This window comes from Camelus ferus, chromosome 25 (assembly GCF_009834535.1).
Source record: "Camelus ferus isolate YT-003-E chromosome 25, BCGSAC_Cfer_1.0, whole genome shotgun sequence".
In the NCBI taxonomy this organism is placed as follows: domain Eukaryota; kingdom Metazoa; phylum Chordata; class Mammalia; order Artiodactyla; family Camelidae; genus Camelus; species Camelus ferus.
Genome location: NC_045720.1, coordinates 16184701 through 16209082, shown reverse-complemented (window position 1 = coordinate 16209082; position 24382 = coordinate 16184701). Strand labels below are relative to the sequence as shown.

Genomic DNA, 24382 nt, shown 5'->3' with positions numbered 1-24382 from the left:
AGCAGATTAAACGCTTGGGAATTCTTTTATGCAGGATCTGCTATTCCCAATGGTTAGCAATTTTCCAAGGTTACTTTGACTGACAGAGGCTATGCATGTTTTTTCCCCAATTCAAGGGTAACTACCAACTAATATAATTTTATCCTCCCCTGCTTCCAGAAGAAAATCCCTTTGCTTACAGAAGAGCCTCACTATTAACAAGCTGGTTTTATTGTAGAATTATTAACTTTGTGTAAGAATAAAATTTTAAAATTCAGTGACTACAAGCAAAGTATGAGTCAGTCCACTGTATAATTTTCAAAGCAAATATGGGGATAAACATAAAAATATTTAATCTTATTAGATAATAAGAAAGCTATCAGATCAGAAAAAAAATCTTTTTAAATGAGAATATGCTGAAAAGGGAATGGTGAAAGGCTCTTGTACCCTTTGAGAGAATTATGAACTTTGAGAAGCACAATTTTGTAATATATATTTAAATTTTAAAAATGCATATATACTTTGACCCCAAAAATCTGACCCCTCAGAATTTATCTTAAGGAAGAGACAAAAATATGAATATGCATGAACAATATTCATTGATACATTGTTCATAATAGCAAAAATTGGGGAAACATAAATGCTGATCAATTACTCAACGAAGTGGGTTGCATCTGTTCAATGAATACTATTTAGGCTTTTAAAAGGATGATGTATACGAAGGAATATAAATACAGCTACACCCTCACATGGGCATAAACATACACACGTATAAATAAAAGCACACATACATTCTAAACACACACACAGTCTTGGAGTTTACACTGAAACATTGATTGTGTTTATCTCTACAGAGGTGTTAGCATAGTAGAATCAGAAATTTCTTGTTTTCTCCTTCAACCTTCTGTTATTATTTAATATTTAACTCTTCCACATTTGGCCTAAGTTATCTTTGTACACAGGGAAATTAACTACTTTAAAATGTTAGCCCAGATTTATTAAACCTGCAAGGAAGGGCATGCGCTACATTCAGAGAGAGCTAAGCTAGAGTCAGGAGATCCATTAAATGTCACAAGGAGCTCTCAGATCAGGAATCCAGAGGGGCTGAGATGATGTGTCAGGGACAAGATACTCAAGGCAGAGAGAAAGCATACAATGCTAGTTAGTCCCTCAGTGCCAAGCAAACACAGACTGCTGGTTTGAAACAACGTTTTAAAGCCAAAGAACTCTGCTGGAACATCTGTTCCATCTATATATTCAGTTTACAAGTTTCTCAGCATTTAAGTGTGCAGACCCACAACTAAGGAAGCTGGGAGAAGTTCCAAAGGAAAGTAACCCCCAAAATGGCCAAAAGTTTGGAAAATCTATTATACAAAAAAAAAAAAAAAAAAAAACAGACTAATAAAACTTATTCTGAGGGGAAAACAAACAACTCAGAACTAGTAAGGGAGCTGATGTCAGTTTTCATCTAAATCAAGGTCTATTTCTTTACTAAAGGAGAATAATGTTTCTGTTTCTAACAATATCATTAAAAAAAGATCAGATTAATATCAATGATAATGAGTTAAATTTTTTGAAAGAATCATCTAACCGTAAGAGTCAAAAAACAGGTAATAATCTGTCATGAGAGCTGTGGAATCTCTGCATTTAGTGGTCTTAAGAGCAGGGTCGCTCATCACGTTTCCCAGAGACTGAGAATGGGACGCTGCCCAGAGGTGTGGCGGAGAGCTGGTCCGGTGTCTCCAAAGTCCCATCGAAAAGTGTTGGGCCTTGGAAACACAGCAAGAACGGCAGGACCCTCCAAAGGTGCTCCTTCTCAACTTGAGCACATTCATCCAGAGGCCTGTGTATTCTACTGACTGCTCCAGTGAAGAAGAAATGTAAAGAAAGGTCAGGAAGACTGCAGAGGAAGATTGAGGGCTGCCCTGAGCATGCGATCCCAAGCAGAATTCCATAACCATTTTCTTCTTGCACAGAGAAAGAGAATGACCTCAGGGGAGACCAATAGTCACTGTATGATAAGACAAAATAAAACAAATGCTAGATACTGGACAGGCAAGCAGAAAAATAAAATTAAAATTAAAACAAAAATAAAAATAATAAAAAAACCCCAACACTTTAAGAATGTGCACAATTTCAGCCCAGGTATCCTAGGAGTGAACGAGAAAATCGACAGCAAGAGACAGAAATAATGAGGATGAAAAAGAAAAAAAAATGCTGGCCACAAATACTTCCAAAACCAGCAAATAATGACTACAACTGCAAAGAACCGTCTTTGGGTGGGCCTTGTGTGGAAACAAGAGTCAAGTGGGGTGTGCCCATAATACAACTGATAATCATTCAAGGAACAAAACTAAAACCCACTGTCTGGTTTGGCCGAAGCAGGGTGGCAGCACCAGGGTGCACCACAGCAGGGCGTCTTGAAGCCGTCTAATGAAGGCTAGAGAGGACTCAAAAGTTACGCACCTGTCTTCAAACAGAGCTCATCAAAGTCATGGCAGCAACTGCTGTAGCTCTTACACAGGTTGTCACACCGACAATCAGGGGGTCCAACCTCTTGAAGTTCAAAGCATCTGCCCTTGCAAGATCCGGAGGTGTTGGTCCAAGGAGAGTCTGATAACACTACAAGACACAAGAGACAAAGGCAACGGGACTGAAGTGTGGATTATGTTACCATGGGAAGGTGGCCCTGGGAAGCAGTACAGTGCGGTGATACAATCACACTCTGGCTGAGCAGCCTGGCTCCATCACCTGCTGCTGGCTACGTACCCTTAGCAGATTCCTTTGCCAGTTTCCTCATCTATAGAACAGAGGGAGTAATAAAAGTAATTTGAGGTTTAATAAGAATTAAAAGAAACAAACCATGTAAACCATGTAAACCATTTAACAGAGTGTCAGCCATATGGAAAGTAACAAATGTTGGCTATTGGGTTTACTACCGTTGACAATGATTATTACTACAAATCTGTGACGGTTAATGTGTGCTATGATGCCAACAGAGAACAGAACTTTGTTGTACACACTTAGAAACAGAAGTTCATTCCCCTATCCAAAACTCTATGGCTTTTGTAAGGAAAATTGAGCCTAAATGTTCTAAGAACAGTCTGAACAGATGGGCTTGGAATAGAAGACTTTTAAGATCTCTTCCAGTCATAAAATCTACACTCATAACCTGAGTCGCACAAACACAAACTCTACAATCCAGACTTTTCAAAAATAATCCTCCATTACCTTCATATGATATAACTGTATATCTAGAAATCTCAAGAATCAACTAAGAATGTGGAAAAAAAATTCAATGAGATGAAATCCTTAAATTTGTTAAGAAACAGGCAATATGAGCTCAAAGATTAAATGGAAGCTCCATTCATCATAGCACCTAAAAGGTAAAATATCTAGATGTAAATTTAATAGGACATGTAGACTTACACAAAGAATACATTAAAACTCCACAAAAAAGATATTTTAAAAGATTTCATTGAATAGTAAGACATACCATCTTGGAGGTAAAAACATCAATATTATAAAAATGTCAGTTCTTCCTAAATAAACCTAAAGATTCACTGCAATTACAATGAAGATATAAAAAGGAATTCTTAAAACTTGAGAGGATATTATAAGTTTATCAAAAAATAAACATATGAAAACAGAAAAAAACTGAAAAGAAAGAGTAATTTGGTGAAGACTAGGTAGTAAAATATATTCTGAAGTTAAATAATTAGAACAGTTTAATACTAGAAAATAAAGAGATCAGTGTTGGGCATGAAGATGAGAAATGGGGCCAAATATAAGACAATTTATTTTATACTGAAAGTAACATTTTAAATCAGAGAAAGAAAGAAGGATTAATCAATAAGTGAAAAAAAGGATTGCTGGGGTAACTGGCTGACTAGAAAAAAATTAAGCTGGGTCCTAGCTTACATCTCAGTTTACAAAATAATTAATTTCTGATGAAGGGACAGTAAAAGCAATCTTACACGTGTTGCTAGGAATGAAAATTTTTGTCAAGTAGAACACAATGTAGAAGGATCTATCACCAGTTTAGAGTGCATCTGAATTTTTCACCCAGAAATTTCATTACTAGGGGTTTATCTCTCATGGGTGTTTGCAAAAGTTTGTCGAGATATACATACAAGAAAGCATCACTAGATCCATTGATGCTATACTGCCCAGCCCTTGAAAAGAACAAGTCAGATCTGCATAAGCTAATAGGGAAACAGCTACAAAATTTACAAACACTTTTAAACAGCAAAGCACAGAAAACTGCTATCATAGTAAATAGTATATTATAGTTTATGTTAAAAATAGTGATAAAGAAAGAAATAAGGATAGAGATAAATACAAAGCCAGAGCTAGAGACAAGAGAGGTGGGGGGACACAGGCATTGAGGAAAGGTGCCCATGTTTTGTTTTGTTTTGTTTTGTTTTTTTCACTGTAAGAAACTCTTTAACCAGAACTACATTTAGGGAAAATGAGAAAGAGATAAGCAAGGGGACTTTTTAGTTTAAAACTCCTGACATTTAACAAATGCCTTTTTGTTTTTTTGCTTGCTTACTTCTCCTGTGTGTATATATGTATACATGCATATGTATATATGTACACAAAGTATACATTATATAACATATAATATATAAAATCCTAACAAATGTTACTTACAACATGCTATTTGTAACTTTATTTCCTTATTTACTTTTGTAAATTTTTCTTTTTTTTTTTTTTTAATAATTAGTATCCATTACTTGTAAAATAAAGAAAACACCAGAAGCAGGGTTGGGGGAACAGATGTTAAATGACATTTCTAGGTTCACTAAAGCCATTTATCTGAACATCCTGTTCATCCCTTAGTCTTTTGTCCTCTTTAAAGTCAGAGTCCCCCAGTCCTCGCCTGTGTGGCATTAGATCAGTTCAACTAAAGCAAACAGATTCACTAGAGCGTGAGATGCGAAGCACTTTTGCATGGTTGAATCTGGGATGTTGAAATACATACCAACCACACCAGTTCAGTTTAAGAAATAATGTCAGGTTTCCAATGCAGTCCTTTCCCTCTGGTTCATAAACCACATTTTTCTATTGACTGTGGCCAACCTATCAACAGTGCATGCTGGACCATAAGAAACCATGAGGGGAGAAGGGTTAACAAGTGGAAAAAAGGAAAAATAGAGAAAGTCCTAGAGTAAAGAATAAAGATGAGAAAAATGTTTATAATTGAATTCTTCCTCTTGTAAGGGTACTGCTTAGACCGAGTCATTCCAACAGCCACCTAATAAATCCTGAGCAGCATTCACGCCCGTGACTGCAGACATAAATACGCTCAGCTATGCTGATAGCTGAGACAAGCCAAAGGGGTCCAAAGGCACATTGTTCTCAGCTGTTTGCTTGTCCAGTCTCCTCTTCTTTATGGCACCCCAGCCGGCCTGTGAAATTTTCCTCCATTCATGCCCTTTGCTTTCCTCTGGTAATCTTCTTCCTTCTTTCTGTCTTTACTTTCAAAATATCTGTATGAATTTTTAGCTATTTTAAACTGTTCTTCATCCATTCTATCAACACAATTTTTACCATTTTCTTACAACATTAATTACCCTCTAAGTTCATCCCTTACTTTGATTTTGAAAATAGCTGAATTTCACTCAATTGCATGTCCCTATCAATTATAATCTTCCTTGGCAACTCTTCAACTATAGGCAGCTTTGTTAAGAAAGAGTTGCACTTACAGTTGTAATGCAAAGATGTATCTCATAAGAAGTATTGTTTTCAGGACTGGGTTACCAACAGCTTTCAAATAAGAGTAAATTCCAGGGCCTGTGTGGATTAGAGACACATACGCCAAAATTCATTCTTGGCTGACTTGGATTCAGCTGACAGTGGCGGGAAAAGACATAGGAAGAGGAACAACTGAGCCATGTACTTCTTCCTCCAAGAGCTGAACTGCTGTGCCTTTTTTCATAAGATAAAGTGAGAGAGTAAAGAAAGTTCACTTTGCCTTTCCACGGCCTATTGCATCCCTGCCATCTGCTTTCACAACAAGTTCTAACCCTGATTCTTTTTGTAGTTCTGCAATTCATCCCCCATGTGCTGGCTTTTTCATTCCGTGTCCAGGTCCCCACACCAGGCTAAGGACAGATTTTAGGACTTCCCTTTTGATGGCACTTGATTGAATCCTTAGATATGGAAAGATTCTCTGACTCATTATGTATGAATTCTAAAATCTGTAAAGCCTTCCTTTCCCAGATCTAAAAATCTCAGGACTAACAAGAAAGACAAAAACACAAACAAACAAACAAAAAACCTCAAAAGGATCAAGTCAGAAATCTGTTCTAAGTTTGATGAGGGCTTGAAATTTCGTATGAGGCATTTGCCAAAACTTTTATGAGATTCAAATGCTATTGCTGCCTTTTCAATTATATATTTAAATGATGTTATTTTAACTCAAAGAAATAAGTTAGTTCCAGAATCTTAAAAAATAAATGACACAGGTCTACACAGACAGAATTTCGTGTTTTAAAAATAGGTACTTTGAATTTTAAAATTCATGTATATGTACATGTATGATATATATAAAAACAATGCTATTACATTCATTATTTTTCACAGAAGCATAATTTCATGATTAAAAAAACCAATGTAAAACATTATTTATTTCATTCAAATTCATAATTCTGATAGAAACCATCAGAAGTTATGAATTTGAGATTATTGTTACTTAGTTAATTAAAACATTGTTTCTAAAATATGTACACAGAGGTAGTACAGTGGAATTCTAGTGCCATTTATATGTGGGGAAAAAACGATTGATAATTTAATTCAACTATTGGAAAAAACCTAACTCATGACAAGAGCTGTGACCTAAACACTACTTCATCATGGACCCCAATCATATTTCCCTCTAAATCTCTCTGCAAAATGGAAAATTTCAGATTTGGATGATGGCCAGCGAGGGAGGCTGTATTTAAATTTGAAAACATTTAGCTCAGCCCAAAGCTGGACAGTTCTTCTAAGTCTTGTCTGGTCCTGCATTCAGAGTTTGCGATAGGACACCCTCTCTGTTCCTCCCATTCTCCATGGTTCTCAGCTCCAGTATTTCCTGAAAGCGATAGTAAAGTCTGGAAATGAAACAGACTGTGGTTATGCCACCACCTTTTTCAAGAGCATTGAAACAGATCTCGTTCTCCTGTGTCTGCCCGCCCTGTCTGAAGTATAAAATGCAAGGAGGCAGACAATGTGGAAGACATTCAAAATGCTGCCCAACTCTCTAGAATTTAATACTGTCTGATGTCCCTTCTGGAGTATATGATTCATTCTTTCTGGTCATACTTTCTTCTACTGAAGTTGCCATTTTTTTCTCGATACTGTTGCCTTCAGCCCTTAATAAAAAGCACTTACGTATAGGCCTGCATGTCAGTTATCCCTGCATCCTAAATACATCACTTTTTATAAATACTCATGACTTTGGCATCACTGTCCTCTCCTCCTCTTCACAGCTTCTGAACCAGATTTCACAGACAATTTTTTTAATAAATAGGTCCACCTGGGAAATTTTCAAACACCTGCACTTTCAATGTATTTATAAATACAATGTCTTTTGAGGAATCTCCATACTGTTTTCCATAATGGCTGCACCAAACTACATTCCCACCAGCAGTGTAGGAGGGTTTCGTACACCAGAGATTGACACATTGTAATTCACTCTACTTCAATAAAATAAAAAAAGAAAGAAAAATAAATACAATGTCTTCAGGTAGAAAGACCTCATAAACTGCAAGAAACAGATTTCTAGATGACTTGAATACAATTTAAAGCTTTAATTCCACTTATAAACCAATCAATTAGCATTTATGATAGTAGTCAGTAGTGAAAGTCTGAATGATTTACCAATCTTCTATTAAACAATGAAACATCATTTTATATAGCAGCGAAGGTCAACTTGATAAGATAAAAATTTAGACACTGGTCTTCAAACAAAAAGCTAAATCAAATGTATTATCATATATTTAACACCTTATATTCTCATCAGCCTTAATACAGCATTTTGTTTTCAAATACCTTTTCAGATAAAGAGGCAACATTATTCCCGTTTTCCTGGTCAGAAGATCAGAACTCTAGGCCTGATTTAAGCTAGCAAAGGTTTGGCTAAAATTTTAGATCATCTGAATGTAACTACAAGACCATTTTTATGAACAAAGGATTTTTCAAATTATGTGCATAAGCTCTGAATTTTAGATGTGCTTTTTAAGACATGATTTTGAAAGATATAATCTATATTGAACTCTATTGAAGGCTGAGATTTCTGGTGAATGAAACAAGGTAGAAGACTCTGTATAGCTTTAAGATAAATGAGAAATAACTGCCCCAAATTGCCATTTAACAAAGACCTGAAAAATCCACGCTCTCTTTAAATTCTGTTTAAGATGATTTCATTTCATTGACTTAAACTCCCCAATTTCTACCTTAGAGTTAACATAAAGTCCCATGACATGACAGTCCTCTCAGTTTTCCTCGCAGAGTATGGCTGCCATATCTTTCGGCTTTGCAGTTTCCTACATGCCACCACCCGATCATTCAAGTGGCTTTTCATTATAAAATAAAGTCCCCGAAGTTATCGAAGGAACATGAACCTTGCCACTCCCGTCACCATTGTCTGTCTTCTCTATGATTCACAAGGAAAAGCTTTACTCACAAAGTTGTTAGAGACACTCTTCACTTCACATTTCCTCATGAGTTATGTTCATATTCACATACTTTTAAACTTTAAAGCCACTAAAAATGGTAATGAATCAGACTGAGCTTTCAAGTCTCTTCTAGCCAGTTATTCACAAAAGCTTTCAAATTCCCCCTTGTCTTTCAAGTATTAAGTTGCTTATCTCCAGAGGATATCCCATTTCCATCTGGTGAGGGAAAGAGTGTCTATCCCAAACTACAGTGAAATAGACTCCACCATCACATCACAAACACACACATGCACGTTACATGAGTGCACACACACTTGCACACACATAAATTCTCTCACAACCTTAAAGGTAAATCCAGCTGGCTACATCAGATGTATAGAACAAGGCTGTCAAACTGAATTGCACATATTATTTACATTTTCTTTGAAAATTTATTCCAGCCATCTCATATTCCTGATTGCCCATTATATTTACCCAAGAGTTATAATTAGATCTGCTCATCTCATATCTTCTAATAGCTTGATAGATCCTTTGTGATTTAGGAGAAGTCCTATTCCACCATGACTGCCAACAGATCACTAGATCCTAACAATAAATCCAGCTAACAAGGGTGCTAGTTAAATATAACAGTTTCTTTGCATTGCCACAGCCTTGAAACTAACACCTCAGTCCATAGTACAGCTGTGAGGGTCTACATGTGTGCAGAATGTTCTTTGCTACTGTTGAGAACTCGGAGGCACTACTTTTACTAAACAAGAAACTGAATGCTTTTGAATAAGAGGTCTTGCTCTGGGTCAGTCTGAAGCTGGCCATAGATCAATATCCTTTGTGTTCCTTCTATTTGGTGGAATAATCTTGAAGCACTGAGCTTCCCAGGATTCCTTTGGCACATGAAAGCATTGTTGAAAATAGGCATAGAAGCCTTTCCTCCTAGTAAATTGTCCGCCCAGTTTTTTCGGATCCATAGGCTTTGCTGACAGAATAGCCAACCATATGTGTTATTTCAGCCACATATAACATTTAAAGAGATGAAAATGCTTAAACTCTCTGCACTGCGCTCTCACCCAGTTTCCAAAGTACATCTTGGTCTTTATTCAGGAGAAATCAACCACAATGCCTAAAATAGCTAAGCTACATCAACAGAAAATTAAAAATAAAAAGTGCTCAGGCATACCAAAATTCTAAACTCAGACTTCAATGGCATTGCATCCTAAGACCAGCCTTCCCAGTGGTAGAATTTTCACTAATAAAATTTTTTTTAGAAGATGCCATAAAGGCCAAAAGTAATCAATGATTTAATTAAACAAATCAAGAAGCAAATATTTTGTGGTATATATAAGTTCACTTTGATTTATAGATTATGATTCAGCTTATATTATTTTTCCAGAAGTAGCATTGATTCATTAGCTCTCATAGTTGTTTTTAATAATGTATGGAAGCAACTTATTACATACAAAATATATTCAAGGATTAGTAAATCTGGTCTACATTCTTCAGGCTCTCCTGCAGAGAACACACACTTCAAAAGGCAATGAGACAAAATGGACAGAATCATGGGCTCTTTTTTTTTTTTAATACAGAAGGAAAATGAGAAATCATCTAGGCCTGTTGCTCACTGTACAACCAAGGAAACAGACCGCTCCAGTGACGTCCCCATAAGTGGATCGAAGGTGCCAGGCTGGGACTTTCATGACTATTTTCCAAAAAAGTCAACTTTGAAAATAATGGGTGACTTGATTTTACACATTCATCAGGGCAATAGCGTTTAATATCGGTTTTAGCCAAAGTAATAGATTAACAAGAAACAGGAAGATAGTTCCCTCTAGGGTCCACTGGGAAGAGCCAGCAGCGGGCTCTCAAACTGCTAGCTTGCCCACCTGACCCAGCTAGGGGTCCAATCCCCTTTCCAGTCTGTGCAGTTACAGTCAGTGTGAATGGAGTTACACTTGTCTGGAACAAGAGAATGAAGTCTTTGAAGAGAGCATTTGTTACCAATAAAAACGGGATTCTCCAGCCCAGTGACCTACTCTCCTCCCCTTCCACAACAGAAGACAACTCATTTTGTCCATTTGGCTCCCCGGAGAGGGTGCAATGTTTATGATCCATTTTCTCACTTTTCACCCCAAGCACCCCCCTACTTGGAAACATTAAACTACTTCTAATGTAATTCTTTCAACCTGACTCAAAAGTAACCTACTTGATGGAAGGAAGGCTTAGTATACCATCCATGTATGGATCATAACTTGGTTAATAAAAACTCATGCTGGCTAAACAGAGACAGGTGATAGTCTTTTATAAGAGTCAAGTCAAGAAATACAGTGCAGAGAAATACAAAACGCACAGGAAGGCAGACAAACATGCTGAGATGTCAGGGAAAGTCAAGAAAATATTGCCCCCTAGAGTACCCGTTACTTAATATGTAATTTTTATTTATAAAACCATCAGCAGCTCCAATTTCCAGGAAATTAACCAACTCATTACTTAAGACCAGGCCAGTTAAGCCCCTCCATCTGCACAAGGAGCTCCTTTATAAGAATTCCCACACTGCTTATGGTGCCGAGTATTGTAAAAGGGAACTCTTTCATTTCAGTCCTGTTAGTGAGGTCAGGACACACTATTAAAACCCACCTCTCCTCAGGCCCAAAGGAAAATCAGTGAGTGCAAGTCAATTTTGTAAGCCCTTCTAAGCATCTCCTCTCTTTTATATTTTTCCTGATTTAGGTAAATCTTAATCTCATAGTCCTGAAGTTTCATAAAGACAGTTCCCTGCCTTCTTTACTCCCATTCCTCTTTTTCTCCAGGTCAGAACTTTCTGGAGTCAAATACTACATCCCCTGCCGCGTGACCATAAATCAAATTCATGTATCTCTAATGTGAAGCTAGCACCTGTTCTCACCACTTCTGTTTCAGCCTTGTCTATTCATAAGAGCTTTAACTTTATTTTAGCACTTACAAATTTCAGGGGACATAAATCTAAATAGCCAGTTGTCTATCATGAAGTGATCATAAAATGTTCTCTCATTAAAACCGCATTCTCTCCCCAGAATTATACACAGAGCTGGTTTTATTCCAGAGAAATCTAGGACTAAGTTACACTGCCAGATTAAAGATGAATTTTTTCATGAGCTGATATTGATCCCCCAATATATATTATTTAAAAGGACTGAACATGGGATTAGTTGCTGCACTTACCTGTGGGAGGGCCTTCATCCCATCCTTCTGCCCTCTTAATTCGATTGGCTGTGAATCCTAAGCAGATATTGACACCAACAGCAAACGTGAACAGGGATATTACCTAAGGGAATCAAGAGACCAGATTGTCAGTGCAGCCAGTCAGCTCTAAATCAAATTCCACGAAGGCAAGGCAAGTGCCTTCACCATCACCACCCAGTCCTACACGCTCCCTAACACACCACACAGCGCTGTCTTCCTTTTAAAAACAAAAAGGAAAATTTCGAAATCAGAAAGCAACTCTGCAGAGCAAGGCTTTCCCCTGTCAGTCTGTCATTCTCCTACCTGAGACAGCCGGAATGAGTTTCTCCTGGCCATGGCAGAGGGTTCTTGGAAAGCCTCTTGCAGTGTGTTCTCTTTGCCTACCCTGAATGCACTGCTTTTTTGGGGCTCTGAGTTCAGTCTATTAACTACAAGCAATCCCACCTGGGAGGTTGACAGGCTCCTCTGATTTGTCCGAAGCTTGATTTCATCACGGTTCGTTCACAAATCGCAGCTCTGAGCATAAGAAGCTTGAAACATCCCTCTCCTCTCCTCCACCCACTATCGGTCCCTCCCCTGACACACAGATACTTTCATGTGGTTTCCTCTGGTAACATAAGGGTTTCTTATGTCGCTGTAGCCAATAACAGTGCATGCTCATTTTCCTTCCCTCCCAAAAACACGGTTTTTAAAAAAGAAACCAAATGGATTTTATCCGATAAAAATGAAACAAGAGTCATAAAAGGGTTTCTACCGGCTCTCAGCTTTTAAGGTTTACAGTGTGGTTATTCAATGTCGTCAACTTCACGACTTCATTTAAAAAAAACAAAAAACAAGGAAAGTTTTATAATTTGTAAAGCTAATAACTTTCTCTGTCTTGCCCATGTATTTATTTTTCTGGCAGTTTAAAGGACCCTGTCCCTATTGCCACATTCTTAGCTGCTCCTGACTCTTCAGATATTTCTCACAATGAAATCTCCCAAGACTGTAACTAAACACAAGAGATAGCATTATTTTTCCCCCATGTTGTTGTTAGACTTGAGAGAAGTAACTTTTATCAAACTATTGGGAATGCCAGCTAAGCAGCATAGAGTTCTTCTGCCCTATGAGGAGGGACCAAATATGTTCTCAAGTTAAGTTCAGTTCTCTCTGCCTCTTCCTCCCTCGGGGTTTTTTTTTTGGGGGGGGGGTGGCAGCAGGGGTGGGATGGAGGGGCTTTACTAGTGATTGAATTGAGGAAGGAAATCTCAATGGCAGCAAGCATTGAGCTTTAAAGAATTGTTTCCCGAGGTTTTTCCCAGATAAATTATCATCCAGCCACCAAACACTGCGTCCTTTGATGCTATTGTGAACATGACATTCTCCTGAACGAAGCTCGTGGGCAATCAGGAGACTTCTAAAAGAAATCGAGGGCTCAGAAGCTGAAAGATCCTTAAATCCTGTACACTTTCAGGATTCAGATGAGGGAAGAAAGCTTATCTTGGCTTTTTCTCTGGCCAGGCTGGTGACCCTCGTTCTCGCCCACAGCATATGCCTGCCCGTAAACAACTGCGGTGCTTACCACGCAACAAATTACCGAGGAAGTCGTGGCTCCGCTCAAACAAAACCTGATAGCACAAAAGCAAGAACTTGTTTACAGCGGATTGCACAGTAGGCCTGGGTTTCATTATACATTCTAGAATTTAGCAACAGTTAATCGAGAAAAAGAAACACAGACTTATAGTTGTCTTTCTAAAATCCTTTTCGTTTTGCACTCCTGCAGAGATGGCAGGCTTATGGACTTCTCTGCAGAACTGTCTCACTTTCGTCTGTGTGCCAGACTGAAATGATTTGGGGTCGGGCATTTGGCAAGGCTTATGAAAGATGTTAACCCCACGTGAGATTTTTCTACTCTTTATGTTCAAGTTCAGAATGCAGGCTGGCTTTTGCAAGGAAAACTGTAAAGTCAAAAGGAACCTATAGAAGCAATCCTGTGATTGCACTGTATACCCCAGAGTTCCAAATGTTCCGGAAAAAAAAAAAACCTGCCTCCCCAGCTCTCCAACCTCCCCAGCCCTCGCCAGAGTCCAACAACTTTAGAATCTGTCTGACATTTGATGGTAGAAACCCAGCCTGAGGACAATGAAGGCTCTCCTTGAAAAAAATTAGACTCAGGAGCTGATCATTATCTATTAATTTTTTTGACATGCAGGGTTGCTGTGCAGGGGGGAAAAGTCTTAAGTGTAATAGCTAAGTTTATCCGTAATTGGCTTCTGTACAAGCACTTGTTACCAATTATCTAAGAGGACTGAGCTCAGCCACTATATCTGTTCACCATTCTGCCAAAGAGCCTTGTCTTCTGCTGGGTCATTGTGCATACAGAACAGATTCTCTCTCTCTCTCTCTCTCTCTCTCTCTCTCTCTCTCTCTCTCTCTCTCTCTCTCTCTCTCTCACACACACACACACACACACACACACACACCATCTAACCATAATTAGACAGAATTTTACCGAAGACATCATTATCAATTAACTATCAGGAGGATGACCAAAGTCCTTACCTTGGGCATCAAATCAATCGCAAAATAAAATTACCCCTCATTATCTAAAATTGAGAAAACCAAAACACCAGGTAACACATCCCACAGCATCTAGAAACTCAACTAAAAGGACTGAAATATAGTCCAAACCTTTATGATGAAACTAAATCAAGAAAGTTCACCTGCTCTGGTATTTAAGATTTTGGTAAAAGGTCACCTGTGTTTGGATCAGTCGACGAGAAAGCGAGTGAGAAAGCCTGAAATCAACTTTCAGCTTGGTTTGCTAATCCAGCCGTGTTTCAGAGAACACTGCCCCCTGGCAGAAGAAAAACCAAACAAATCTTAGAACAGTCTCAGGCCCTAAAAGTCTTTCTGTGCTTCTCAAGCTTTACTGGGCATGAGAATAATCCTGAGAGCTTGTTTAAAATGCTGATACTTACACCCGCCGCCCACCAAGATTCTGATTCATTAGCTCCAGGAGATGGGGAGAAGGCAGAGGGAGTTTAGGAGCCAGACAAGAACTGACGCAAAAGGCTAGTCTGATGCGAGTAATGTGAGGACCATAGAGCATTAGAATCAGTTACTCTCAATCAATTAATTTATGCCCTGAATGTTGACTTGCTTGGCCTAACTCATAAAATAATTTTAATATATCAGTCATAGGCTTCACTACTAATTGGACACAGTTTAGATGTCTTAATGACAAACGGTGGCTGTTTGTTCCTCCGTGGGAATCCTCTCCAAACTGTAGGCAGCAGGACAGTGCTTTATTTACTTTACTGGTGGTACGCAGCAGTGGCGTGTGTATTGCTTAATTGCAATACAGTAGTTGCATTTATACAAACGCACAGTCCATCTTTTCATGAAATAGTTCTGTGAATCCTTGTTCCCAAGCTCTGATTAAGGTAAGAGGGCTTGAGGTTAACAGTGATATTTGAAAGATATGTAATTGAGGGCTGTCATTCTTGCTTCCTGAAATAATTATGAAGTTTGCATGAGCAAATTCAAACTTTGTCTATATCCAGCTTCTCATGGTGCAGAATGAGCTGCAGTCATGGCGCCTTGACTCGACTTAACTCCATTCCCAGAATACGTCTACGACTAGGGTGCTAGACTGTCTCTGACCACCTGGTTATCAAGGGTATCATGTAGCAGTCACTACAGTACGTACAGCAGGAGAGTAAGAAAACAGCCCCTGTGTGTGTTCTTTCTCTCCTGTTTTAAAACTCTTTCATTTAAAAACTCTTGTTTTTCAATTCTGCTGTGGTTGAGGACTATGAGCAAATTCAGAATGAAAGCTGGACAATAGTTTTCACAAAAGGGATTTTTCCAATCTACACGTAGCAAAAAAAATATGACTGCTAATAGAAAAACAAGCAGGCTCAATTGCTCTCACAATCCAGGACTGCATATTTGTATAAAGTAGACACCACTTAAGATTTTAAACCACAGAGGCAACGTTTTACGGGTAATCTGTGGTCCCAGGGGGTTCTCCAGTAGAGAAATAGCGTATGCCTATACAAATGCAAACAGGACGTGTGTTATTAGTTATTACACAGCTGAAAGCTGAAATCAACACTGTCACATCTTTCAATGACTTCAATTTCTATCATAAACTTCTATGCATTACTTACTCCCAATGGAATGTAAGCATGAGCCCCTGCACCAGAACACTCTCTAAGAATATGCATTCATTGCACAAATATTCACCAGCTCCCGCTGTGTACTAAGCACTCTTCTGGGCACTAGCACTATACAAGGAGCCAAACCAAACATCATCCCCTGCCCTCTATATCAATCAAATAGACACAGAAATCAGTGTAAAATTGCAGCTGTGGCAAGCATAGTAGAGAGGTAAATGGTGCTGTGAGAACATATAATTCAGGTTTGATGTGGTCATGGAAGACTTTGTGACGTGTCAATTGAACTGTGAGATGAGAATAGAGGGAGTCACCAGATAAGAGAGGAGGAAAGGATTCTAGGCAGTGGGAACGGGATCTGCAAAGTTTCTATGGTGGGTGGAGGCACTGCACATCCACCAGGTGAGAAGACAGCCGGTTTGACTAATGCAGGGAGAGTGACACGGAGCGTGGAGTGAAGTAAGACTGGGAGGTCAGTAGAGGTCAGCTCACGTGGTCAGTTCATCTGTCATATCAGATGGTATTGACCTCATCCTAAAAGCTTTGGAAAGCCTTTAAAGGGCTCAAGTTGGTGAAAGTTTAATTAGATATGAAGTGTTAATCTTTGTATGGTGTGGATATGAATTGGAAAGGCTTCAAGAATGGATACAGTAGATTCGTTTGGAAACAATGGCAGTAATCCAGATGAAAGATGGTGAGTGACGTTGTGCAGCAAGAGAATTATGTGTTAGTGAAGAGGGAGAGGATGGAGAGCTGGGAAAAGACTTGTTAATGCATTGGGTATGGAGGTCGAGGGGCAGCAAGCTGTTAAACGTGACCCCTGAGTTAATGATTACTCCATGATCATCATGACCAATGAAGCCACTTCTTAAGTTTTAGCTGGATTGTAAGAAATTCTTGCTCACACTCTAGAATTAAATAGTTAAAATAAGGGATCTCACTAATAGCTTTAAGACATGTTTCAGTTGTTTTAAAAAATCTTCCAAGGCAGTTGATGTAAAGTTAAGTTATAGTGGACTTGAAATACTTGAAAATATATTTATTCATAATTGAGGTTTAAAAAGAATTACTTCCAGGAAGTAACTCAGCTTTCTTCTGAACTCTAGCTTATATTAAAATATTTTAAAGCTCAAACTCAATTTAAGTCTTTTTTTTTTTTTTTTTTTTTTTTTTTTTTTTGGCCGCTCTGAAACATGCATGTTAAAGTCCGGGCAAATGAAAGAAGTCTGAGTTCCCTTTGTCATGTGGACTTTCTCCTATCTGAGCACTAATGGGTGGGGATGTGACCAGAGAAAATTGTTTGATTCAAAGTATCAACCTGAAAATGCTCATCCTTTTCCCTCCAGTCTCACACAAGCAGACAGAGAAGCTATTGTCAACTCCGCTTGCAGGTGAAGCAATGGAGGTTCAAAGAGTGTGTGACAGCTCCAAAATGGTAGAATAAGTGACTGAGCCACGTCTAGAAACTGGGCCCCCTCAGCCAGGCTAGTCCGCTTTCCACCATAGCAGGATTTCTCTCGATGAGGCCACACGAGGGCCCCAACTCGACATGTCCAAGAAAGACAATTCCCGCTCCAAGTCCTTTCCAGGGAAGGCTTAGAGCCACTTTTTCTTCTACTACGATCCTTTCACCTCTTGTTTCTAATCAGATCCCATGTCTGTAAATGCTTGTAATTTAACACGGTTATTGCCATCCTGCACCAGAGCTTGCTAAGTGCCACGAGTACCGAAACTATCTTCCTGGGTGATCACTTTTCGGTACATCTCTCCCGCTTCATCCTTCGGGATGCACATTAGAAATTCGTCTCATAACTGCTCCTCCCATTTGCGTCCTCTGCCCTCTTCAAATACCATTTCACTGTGGCCTCTCTTATCCAACCTGCCATTCATTCTCATCCTTTACCCAGAGAGCTCTGCAGAAAATACAGGCACATCCGATGAGTTTCCCCCTCAAACTTAAAACCTTCCAGTAGCTTCCTTTCACAGCAGCTCTCAACGTGTGATTCCCCAGCAAGGTCAGAAGCACCAGGAGACTTGTTCGAAATGCAAATCCTTGGGTCTTACCTCAGAAACTCGGGGGCAAAGCCCAGAATCTATGTTTTAATAAGCCCATCAGGTGATTCTGCTGCAAGATTGAGAACCACTGACGTAGAGGATAAAATCCAAACCGCTTAGCAAGGTGCATAGGACTCTAAATCCAAAATTAAGCTCCCTGGATTCAGATCCAAGCTCTACCACTGTTTAACTGTGAGACCTTACGCGGCCCTTACGTGAATAACTTCTCCATCCTAAGACTCAGTTTTCTCATCTGTATCCAGCGCATAGGATTTTTAAGGGTATTACGTGAAATAATCCATGTAAATTGTGTAGCATAATGCCTGGAACGGAGGAATGCTTAATAAACCGTAAGTTTTCTTCATTAGAAAACTATTTGCTATTCCTTGATTAAGCTGTGCTTTCTTATACCTTTCTTCTTTAATATTCACTGCTGCTTTGGCCTAGAATGCTCTTCTCCCCCTAATCTCCCTGGCAAATACAACACATTCGTGAAGATTCAGGTCAGGTATCACTCCTCTATGAAGCACACCCTGATTTTGCCCCTTCCCAAGCAGAGCAATGGGCCTCCCACATTGTCTATAATCTCTTTTTAGGCATCCCTGTCCCTCATGATCTCTTCAAATGTAGGGACCAGTCATTCTTGCGCTCCACAGAGCTTTGCATCTTTCCTGGGATATAACAGATGGACAATAAATGTTTGTCAAATGAAGAAGTTGGCACCAAGAAATTTAAATTGGAACGTGAACTTGAATTTTTGCTCTCTTATTAACTAGCTGTGTCACTTTAAGCCCATGTTTATTCATCTGTAGAGCAGGATTATTGGGCTAACTCAGTGGTTTGAAACCCTTTTTAAGCTTTAAAACCTGATTTATTTTCTTTTTTTTTTTTGGTGGGGGGTTCTAATCTCATTTACTAAGGTTGATGCGAAATTATATATAAACAAACAGAATCTCAGAGCACATTATAAGCATAATATAGTTTATTCCAGGAATGAAAGGATAGTTCAATACTAATAAATCTCTTAATGCAATTTATCACAGCAATAAATCAAAGGAGAAAATAATGATTATCTCCAATAAATGACTTTTTGGCTAAAACCTGATTTTCCAGTATAATTTCAAAATGAACATCAACTTCTAAATTTGGAGCTGCTCTAGTGGGAGTGGGAAGCCAGGATCCCATCTAAGCAGCCACCTCCCCTCTCCCTATGGTACTTTCTCAGAGATGTGGAAATTCAAGGAGTGCAATTTATAAAAACAAACAAACAAAATAATAACTAAGTGGATTCTATTACTTAAATATTTCTCTAAACCCTACCCTTTGTTGTAATATTCATATACCTACACACACACACACACCAAAATCTGACCCAAATTGCTCCTAGATCAAATCTTCCACTGACGAATGACAGAAAACTCTCCCTCCAGTCGATCTCTTCCCCCAGGAAGTCCAAGCTAATTTCCATACTTCTTATGCTGTTTCTCAGCCCTGCTCCTCTTTCCATTGTGCTCCTTCCAATCTCAGTCAATCCATGGCCTTCCTCAAGGCTCAACATCTTCACAAGAACCCACGTCACAACTACCGCACCCACTGTTCAAGAACCTCCAGATTCTACTCAAGACGTTTATCTCTTGTCTCTTTAGTGTTCCCTGTTTTACGTAAGTATTTCTTGCCTCAGCAATAAGAATATAAATTCCCAGAGAGCAGGGGAAAGAAACAACATAGTATAGAGAATAAGAATCTGGATTAAGGAGTCCAACCAACTTGGGTCTGCCACTTTCAAGCATGAGATCTTGCTTAACTTCTCTAAAAGTCATATTTCTTTTAACAAAAATAATAGTTCTTATCACACATTGTTGATACGGAGACCAAATGATACAATGCATGTTAAGCAGGTAGCTCAGTATTTGAACATAGAAAACACAAATTTCAGCCATTATTAAATACAAGAGGATAAAGACTATATCATCTGCTGTCATGGTCTTAGTAGGTAGCAAAAGGCTGGGCACATAATAGCTGCTTGGTAGTGACAAAGGTTCTAGGAGAATTCACTTTACTTAAGGAGAGATTATATGTGGATTAAAGTTAGAAATGTTCTGAATCACTTTTCTCACATTGTCTCCAACCTCGAGAGAAAATGAGCAGCACTTGTTTGGCAAAGGGCGAGGTGATTCTGGAGAGATCTCTGAAGGCACAGGTTTCAACCACAATAATAAAGTCCCCCCATTTGCATTGGAAAGCCCCATGAATTTGAGCTTCAACTCAAGAAATGCGTTTGAACGTAAGCCTAAAAGGAAGTTCGTGCTTTCTACTGGAATGGCATCGTCACATGCTTAGCGGCACAATGGTCTCATCTTGGGGAGGAAGCAAAACTGCCATTTCTGTGATTCCCCCTGAAATCAAATAACAACGTATGACATTCAGCAAAGTAGGAATAGAAAGAAACTTCCTCTGCCTGATAAAAGACTTCTTCAGAAAACTCATAGCTAACATCATACTTAATAGGGACAGACTGAATTCGTCCACTCTAAGATCAGGAACAAGACAAGGATGTCTTCTCTCACCATTTCTATTCAACACTGCACTTCCACGTAGAGCAATTAGACAAGAAAAACAAATAAAAGGCATTAAAATCGAAAGGGGCAAATAAAACTACCGTTAGTCACAGATGACATGAATTTATGAATCCATTTTTTTAAAGTATTAGAACTAATAAATGAATTCAGAAAGACGGCATGATACAAGTTAATGTTAAAAAATCAGTTGTATTTTTCTATGCTAATGGAAATGGACAATTTTAAATGAAATTAAGAAAGCAATTGCATTTACAATAGTGCCAAAAAATCTAAAATACTTAGTAATCAATTTTGACGAAAGAAGTGTGAGACTTCTACATTGAAAACTAGATGGGATAATGGAACAATATTATAGAAGACCTCAATAAATGGGAAGACAATTATGTTCATGGATTGGAAAACATTATTTTCAAGATGGGAAGAAAGTGAAAAGATGGTCCACAGAATGGGAAAAAAAAATTGCAAATCATATATCTGACAAGGGTCTAGTATCCAGAATATATAAGGAACTCCTACAACTCAGCAATAAAAAGACATATAACCCAACTTTTTAAATGTTCAAATGATTAGAAGAGATGTTTCTAAAAAGAAGATATATAAATGGACAATAAGTACATGAAAAGATGCTCAATATCATTAGTCATTTGGGAAATGCAAATCAAAACTACAATGAAATAAGTGTGTACCCCTTCACAACCACTAGGATGGCTAGAATTAAAAAGACAGAAAATAATAAGCATTAGGAAGGATGTAGAAAAATTGGAACCCTCATATATTATTGATAGGATTAAAAATGGTGCAGCCACTTTGGAAAACAGTTTGGCAGGTTCTCAAAGTGTTAAAGGCAGAGTTACCAAATGACCCAGCAATTTCACTGCTAGGTATATACCCAGGAGAATTGAAAACATATGTCTAGGAGGTGGATATACTGGTAGAGCACATGCTTAGCATGCATGAGGTCCTGAGTTCAATCCCCAGTACCTCCACTGAAACAAAAATAATAAATAGAAAGTAAAATAAATAATTTAATTAGTTAAAAAAGAAAAAGAAAACATATGTCTACATATAACCTTGAACACAAATGTTCATAGCAGAATGATCATCTGATGAATGGATAAACAAAGTTTGGTCTATCCATACAATTCAATGTTATTCAGCTATGTAAAGGAGTGATACCTGCTAAAACATGGATGAACCTTGAAAACATCATGCTAAGTGAAAACAGCCAGACACAAAGGCCACATGTTGTGTGACTCCACTTAGATGAAATATCTCGAATAGGCAAATCCATAGAGAAAGGACGTCCATCAGTGGTTGTCAAGTGATGTGGAAGTGACTGTATTTGGATATGAAGTTTTGTTTGGGAGTGATGGAAATGTCCTAAAATTACATTGTGGCGGTATTCACACATCTCTGAGAGTGTATTGAAAACCACTGAAACGTTCAGTTTGAAAGGATGAATTTTATGGTTTATAAATTCTATCTCAAGAAAAAAAAATGCTGCTTGAAAGAAAAAAAAAAGAGCTAGTGAGATTATTCCTACAGTGAAGCAAATTCCAAAGTATTTGGACCCACAGAAAAGGACCATTAATCCTGATCTGTAGCTCTTAGATCAGTGCCTTCAGAGCTGTCTCCAGAGTCACCTCAGTTACCCTCCAAACCTGATAATTAAGAGGAAAACTGAAGCATTGGAGTTGTGGTGTGGGCCTATTTCAACCAGCCCCTATGTGTGATGAAACCCTCTACTTTCCTAAAAATAGGAGGATTTCCTGGGACTCTTTCAGAGAACTTCAGGGTCTCTGCCATTTTGCTTTCATCAGTTTCCTGCTTCATTTTACTTTCAAATGAAATAGCCTAAGAAGAGGACCCAGAGCATAGTAGCCACATCATTCCGCCCACAGATCTCAAGGGGCCTGAATCTTAATGGCAACAAACTGTAATCAGAGTCTGTGGGACAGTTGCAGGAATTTAAGAACAGTGACTTGGAACATCATGGATGGACTTTGAGGGCATTATGCTAAGTGAAGTAAGTCAGACAGAGAAAGACAAATACTTGTATGATCTCACTTACAGGAGGAATCTTTAAAAAAAGAAAAAAAAGAAGAGCTCATAGATACAGAGAACAGATTGGTGGTTTCCAGAGGTGGGGGGTGGGAGTGGATAAAATGAATGAGGGGGGATCAAAAGGTACAAGCGTCCAATGATAAAATAAATAAGTCATGGGGATATAATGTCCAGGATGGTGACTGTAGTTAATAATACTGTGTCGCATATTTGAAGTTGCTAAGAGAGTAGATCAAAAAAGTTCTCATCATGAGAAAAAAATTTTGTAACTACATGAGGCGATGGATGTTAGCTAGACTTATTGCGGTGATCATTTCTCAATATACACAAATATCAAATAATTATTACACACTTGAAATGACTATAATGCTATATGTTGATTATACCACAAATTTTTTTAAATGCCTTGCATTTGAAGAACATTTCTTTAAAAAAAAAAAAAAAAAAAAACAGGCCTATGAGTTAGAAGAATCAACTTTCACTCACTCTTCTCATTTTGCTACCATGAAAGTCTGCTCATAGGCAAGGTCACAGAGCTAAGGGAGCTCTGGCTGGGAGATCAGGACAGCTCAGGACTGGGTGGAGGAAAGGGGAGAACAAGTGTGCAGGAGAGGTACCACACCTGGCATGGAGCACACGCTCCATGAGCGGCAGCTGGTACTTAGTAAGTGCCTGCCCTTTGCCAGGCAACATAACCAGAGACATTTGCATGTTGCCTTATTTAATCCTCATAAAACCCTTCACAGTATTATCATTGCCAATATAAGAGAAAACAAACTCAAATATAGCAGGCAACTTGCCCAAGTTCAAGTACATATTAAGTGGGGGAGTCCTCTTTTGTCCATGATTTCCCAATGAGGATTACAAAACTGGCAGGATCTAAAAGGAATGTGAATTTCAACTATTTTCTAAAAGAAACATGAGTCTATTAAAAGCATAGAATCTGATGTTTTTGATAAGTCTTGACGCTTCCTACTGTTTCCTATTTCGGCACATATCAGAAGCCACAGATTCACTTCTATTCTGGACTGACCTTGCTCTGACCCCCCCAGAAAAAAGAATTGATTGGTAATGAGGAAGTGATCAGAGCTGTGGGCATCACAGCCATGTCATGTCAAAGTTCCCAAGAGATCAGAGAGAATGCGGGTCATTGTTAGAGAATGGCTGTAAATTTTGGAACATGAGAGGTTTACAAATTCGTATAGTGTTGATTCAACACAGATTTAGTAAGTACTCACTACGATATAAGCTAAGTGAAAGCTTACTCTGTGCCAAGTACTTAATATCAGGCATATTGAGATAAAAAGCATGTGTTAGTTGGAAGGAATGGAAGTCAACAGTTGGTTAAAACACTCTGGTGTGTTCTATCCTAGAGGTATGCAATGATCATGAGCGGAAGACACTGAGAACTGGCTCCTTGAACCTCTAGATCACTTCCAGGGCACCCTCCTGTCTTGCAGGGTGTTTTGTAGGATGAGTTATGGATACAGTTTATAGACTCTGCCAGTTATGCTACTGAAACTGTCTTTAGGCACAAGAGATTTGAACAGCAGAATTAAGACAGGATCAGTCTTCCAGCCCCTTCTGGCTGTTTCTCTGTGCAAACAAGATTGTGGAAATGGGAGGTCTTCTGAAACATGATTTCAGTGTCTATTCTCCAGCCTGC

At 38.6% G+C, this 24382-nt stretch overlaps 1 protein-coding gene across 11 annotated transcripts in view; it reads right to left on the bottom strand.

The window, feature by feature from the left end:
* Positions 1-24382, bottom strand: part of ENPP2 (ectonucleotide pyrophosphatase/phosphodiesterase 2) — a 101194-nt gene that overhangs the window by 60158 nt on the left and 16654 nt on the right. For 7 of the 11 annotated variants that reach the window (XM_032468152.1, XM_032468154.1, XM_032468151.1 and 4 more), the window contains 2 exons: positions 11838-11940; positions 2446-2601 (listed from right to left, as the gene is read on the bottom strand). In XM_032468152.1, coding sequence (XP_032324043.1) covers positions 2446-2601; positions 11838-11940 — 259 coding nt within the window. Of the gene's footprint in view, positions 1-2445; positions 2602-11837; positions 11941-12161; positions 12273-24382 lie in introns of those variants that run through there. The other 4 variants (XM_032468157.1, XM_006186475.3, XM_006186476.2 and 1 more) reach the window with 2 other exon arrangements.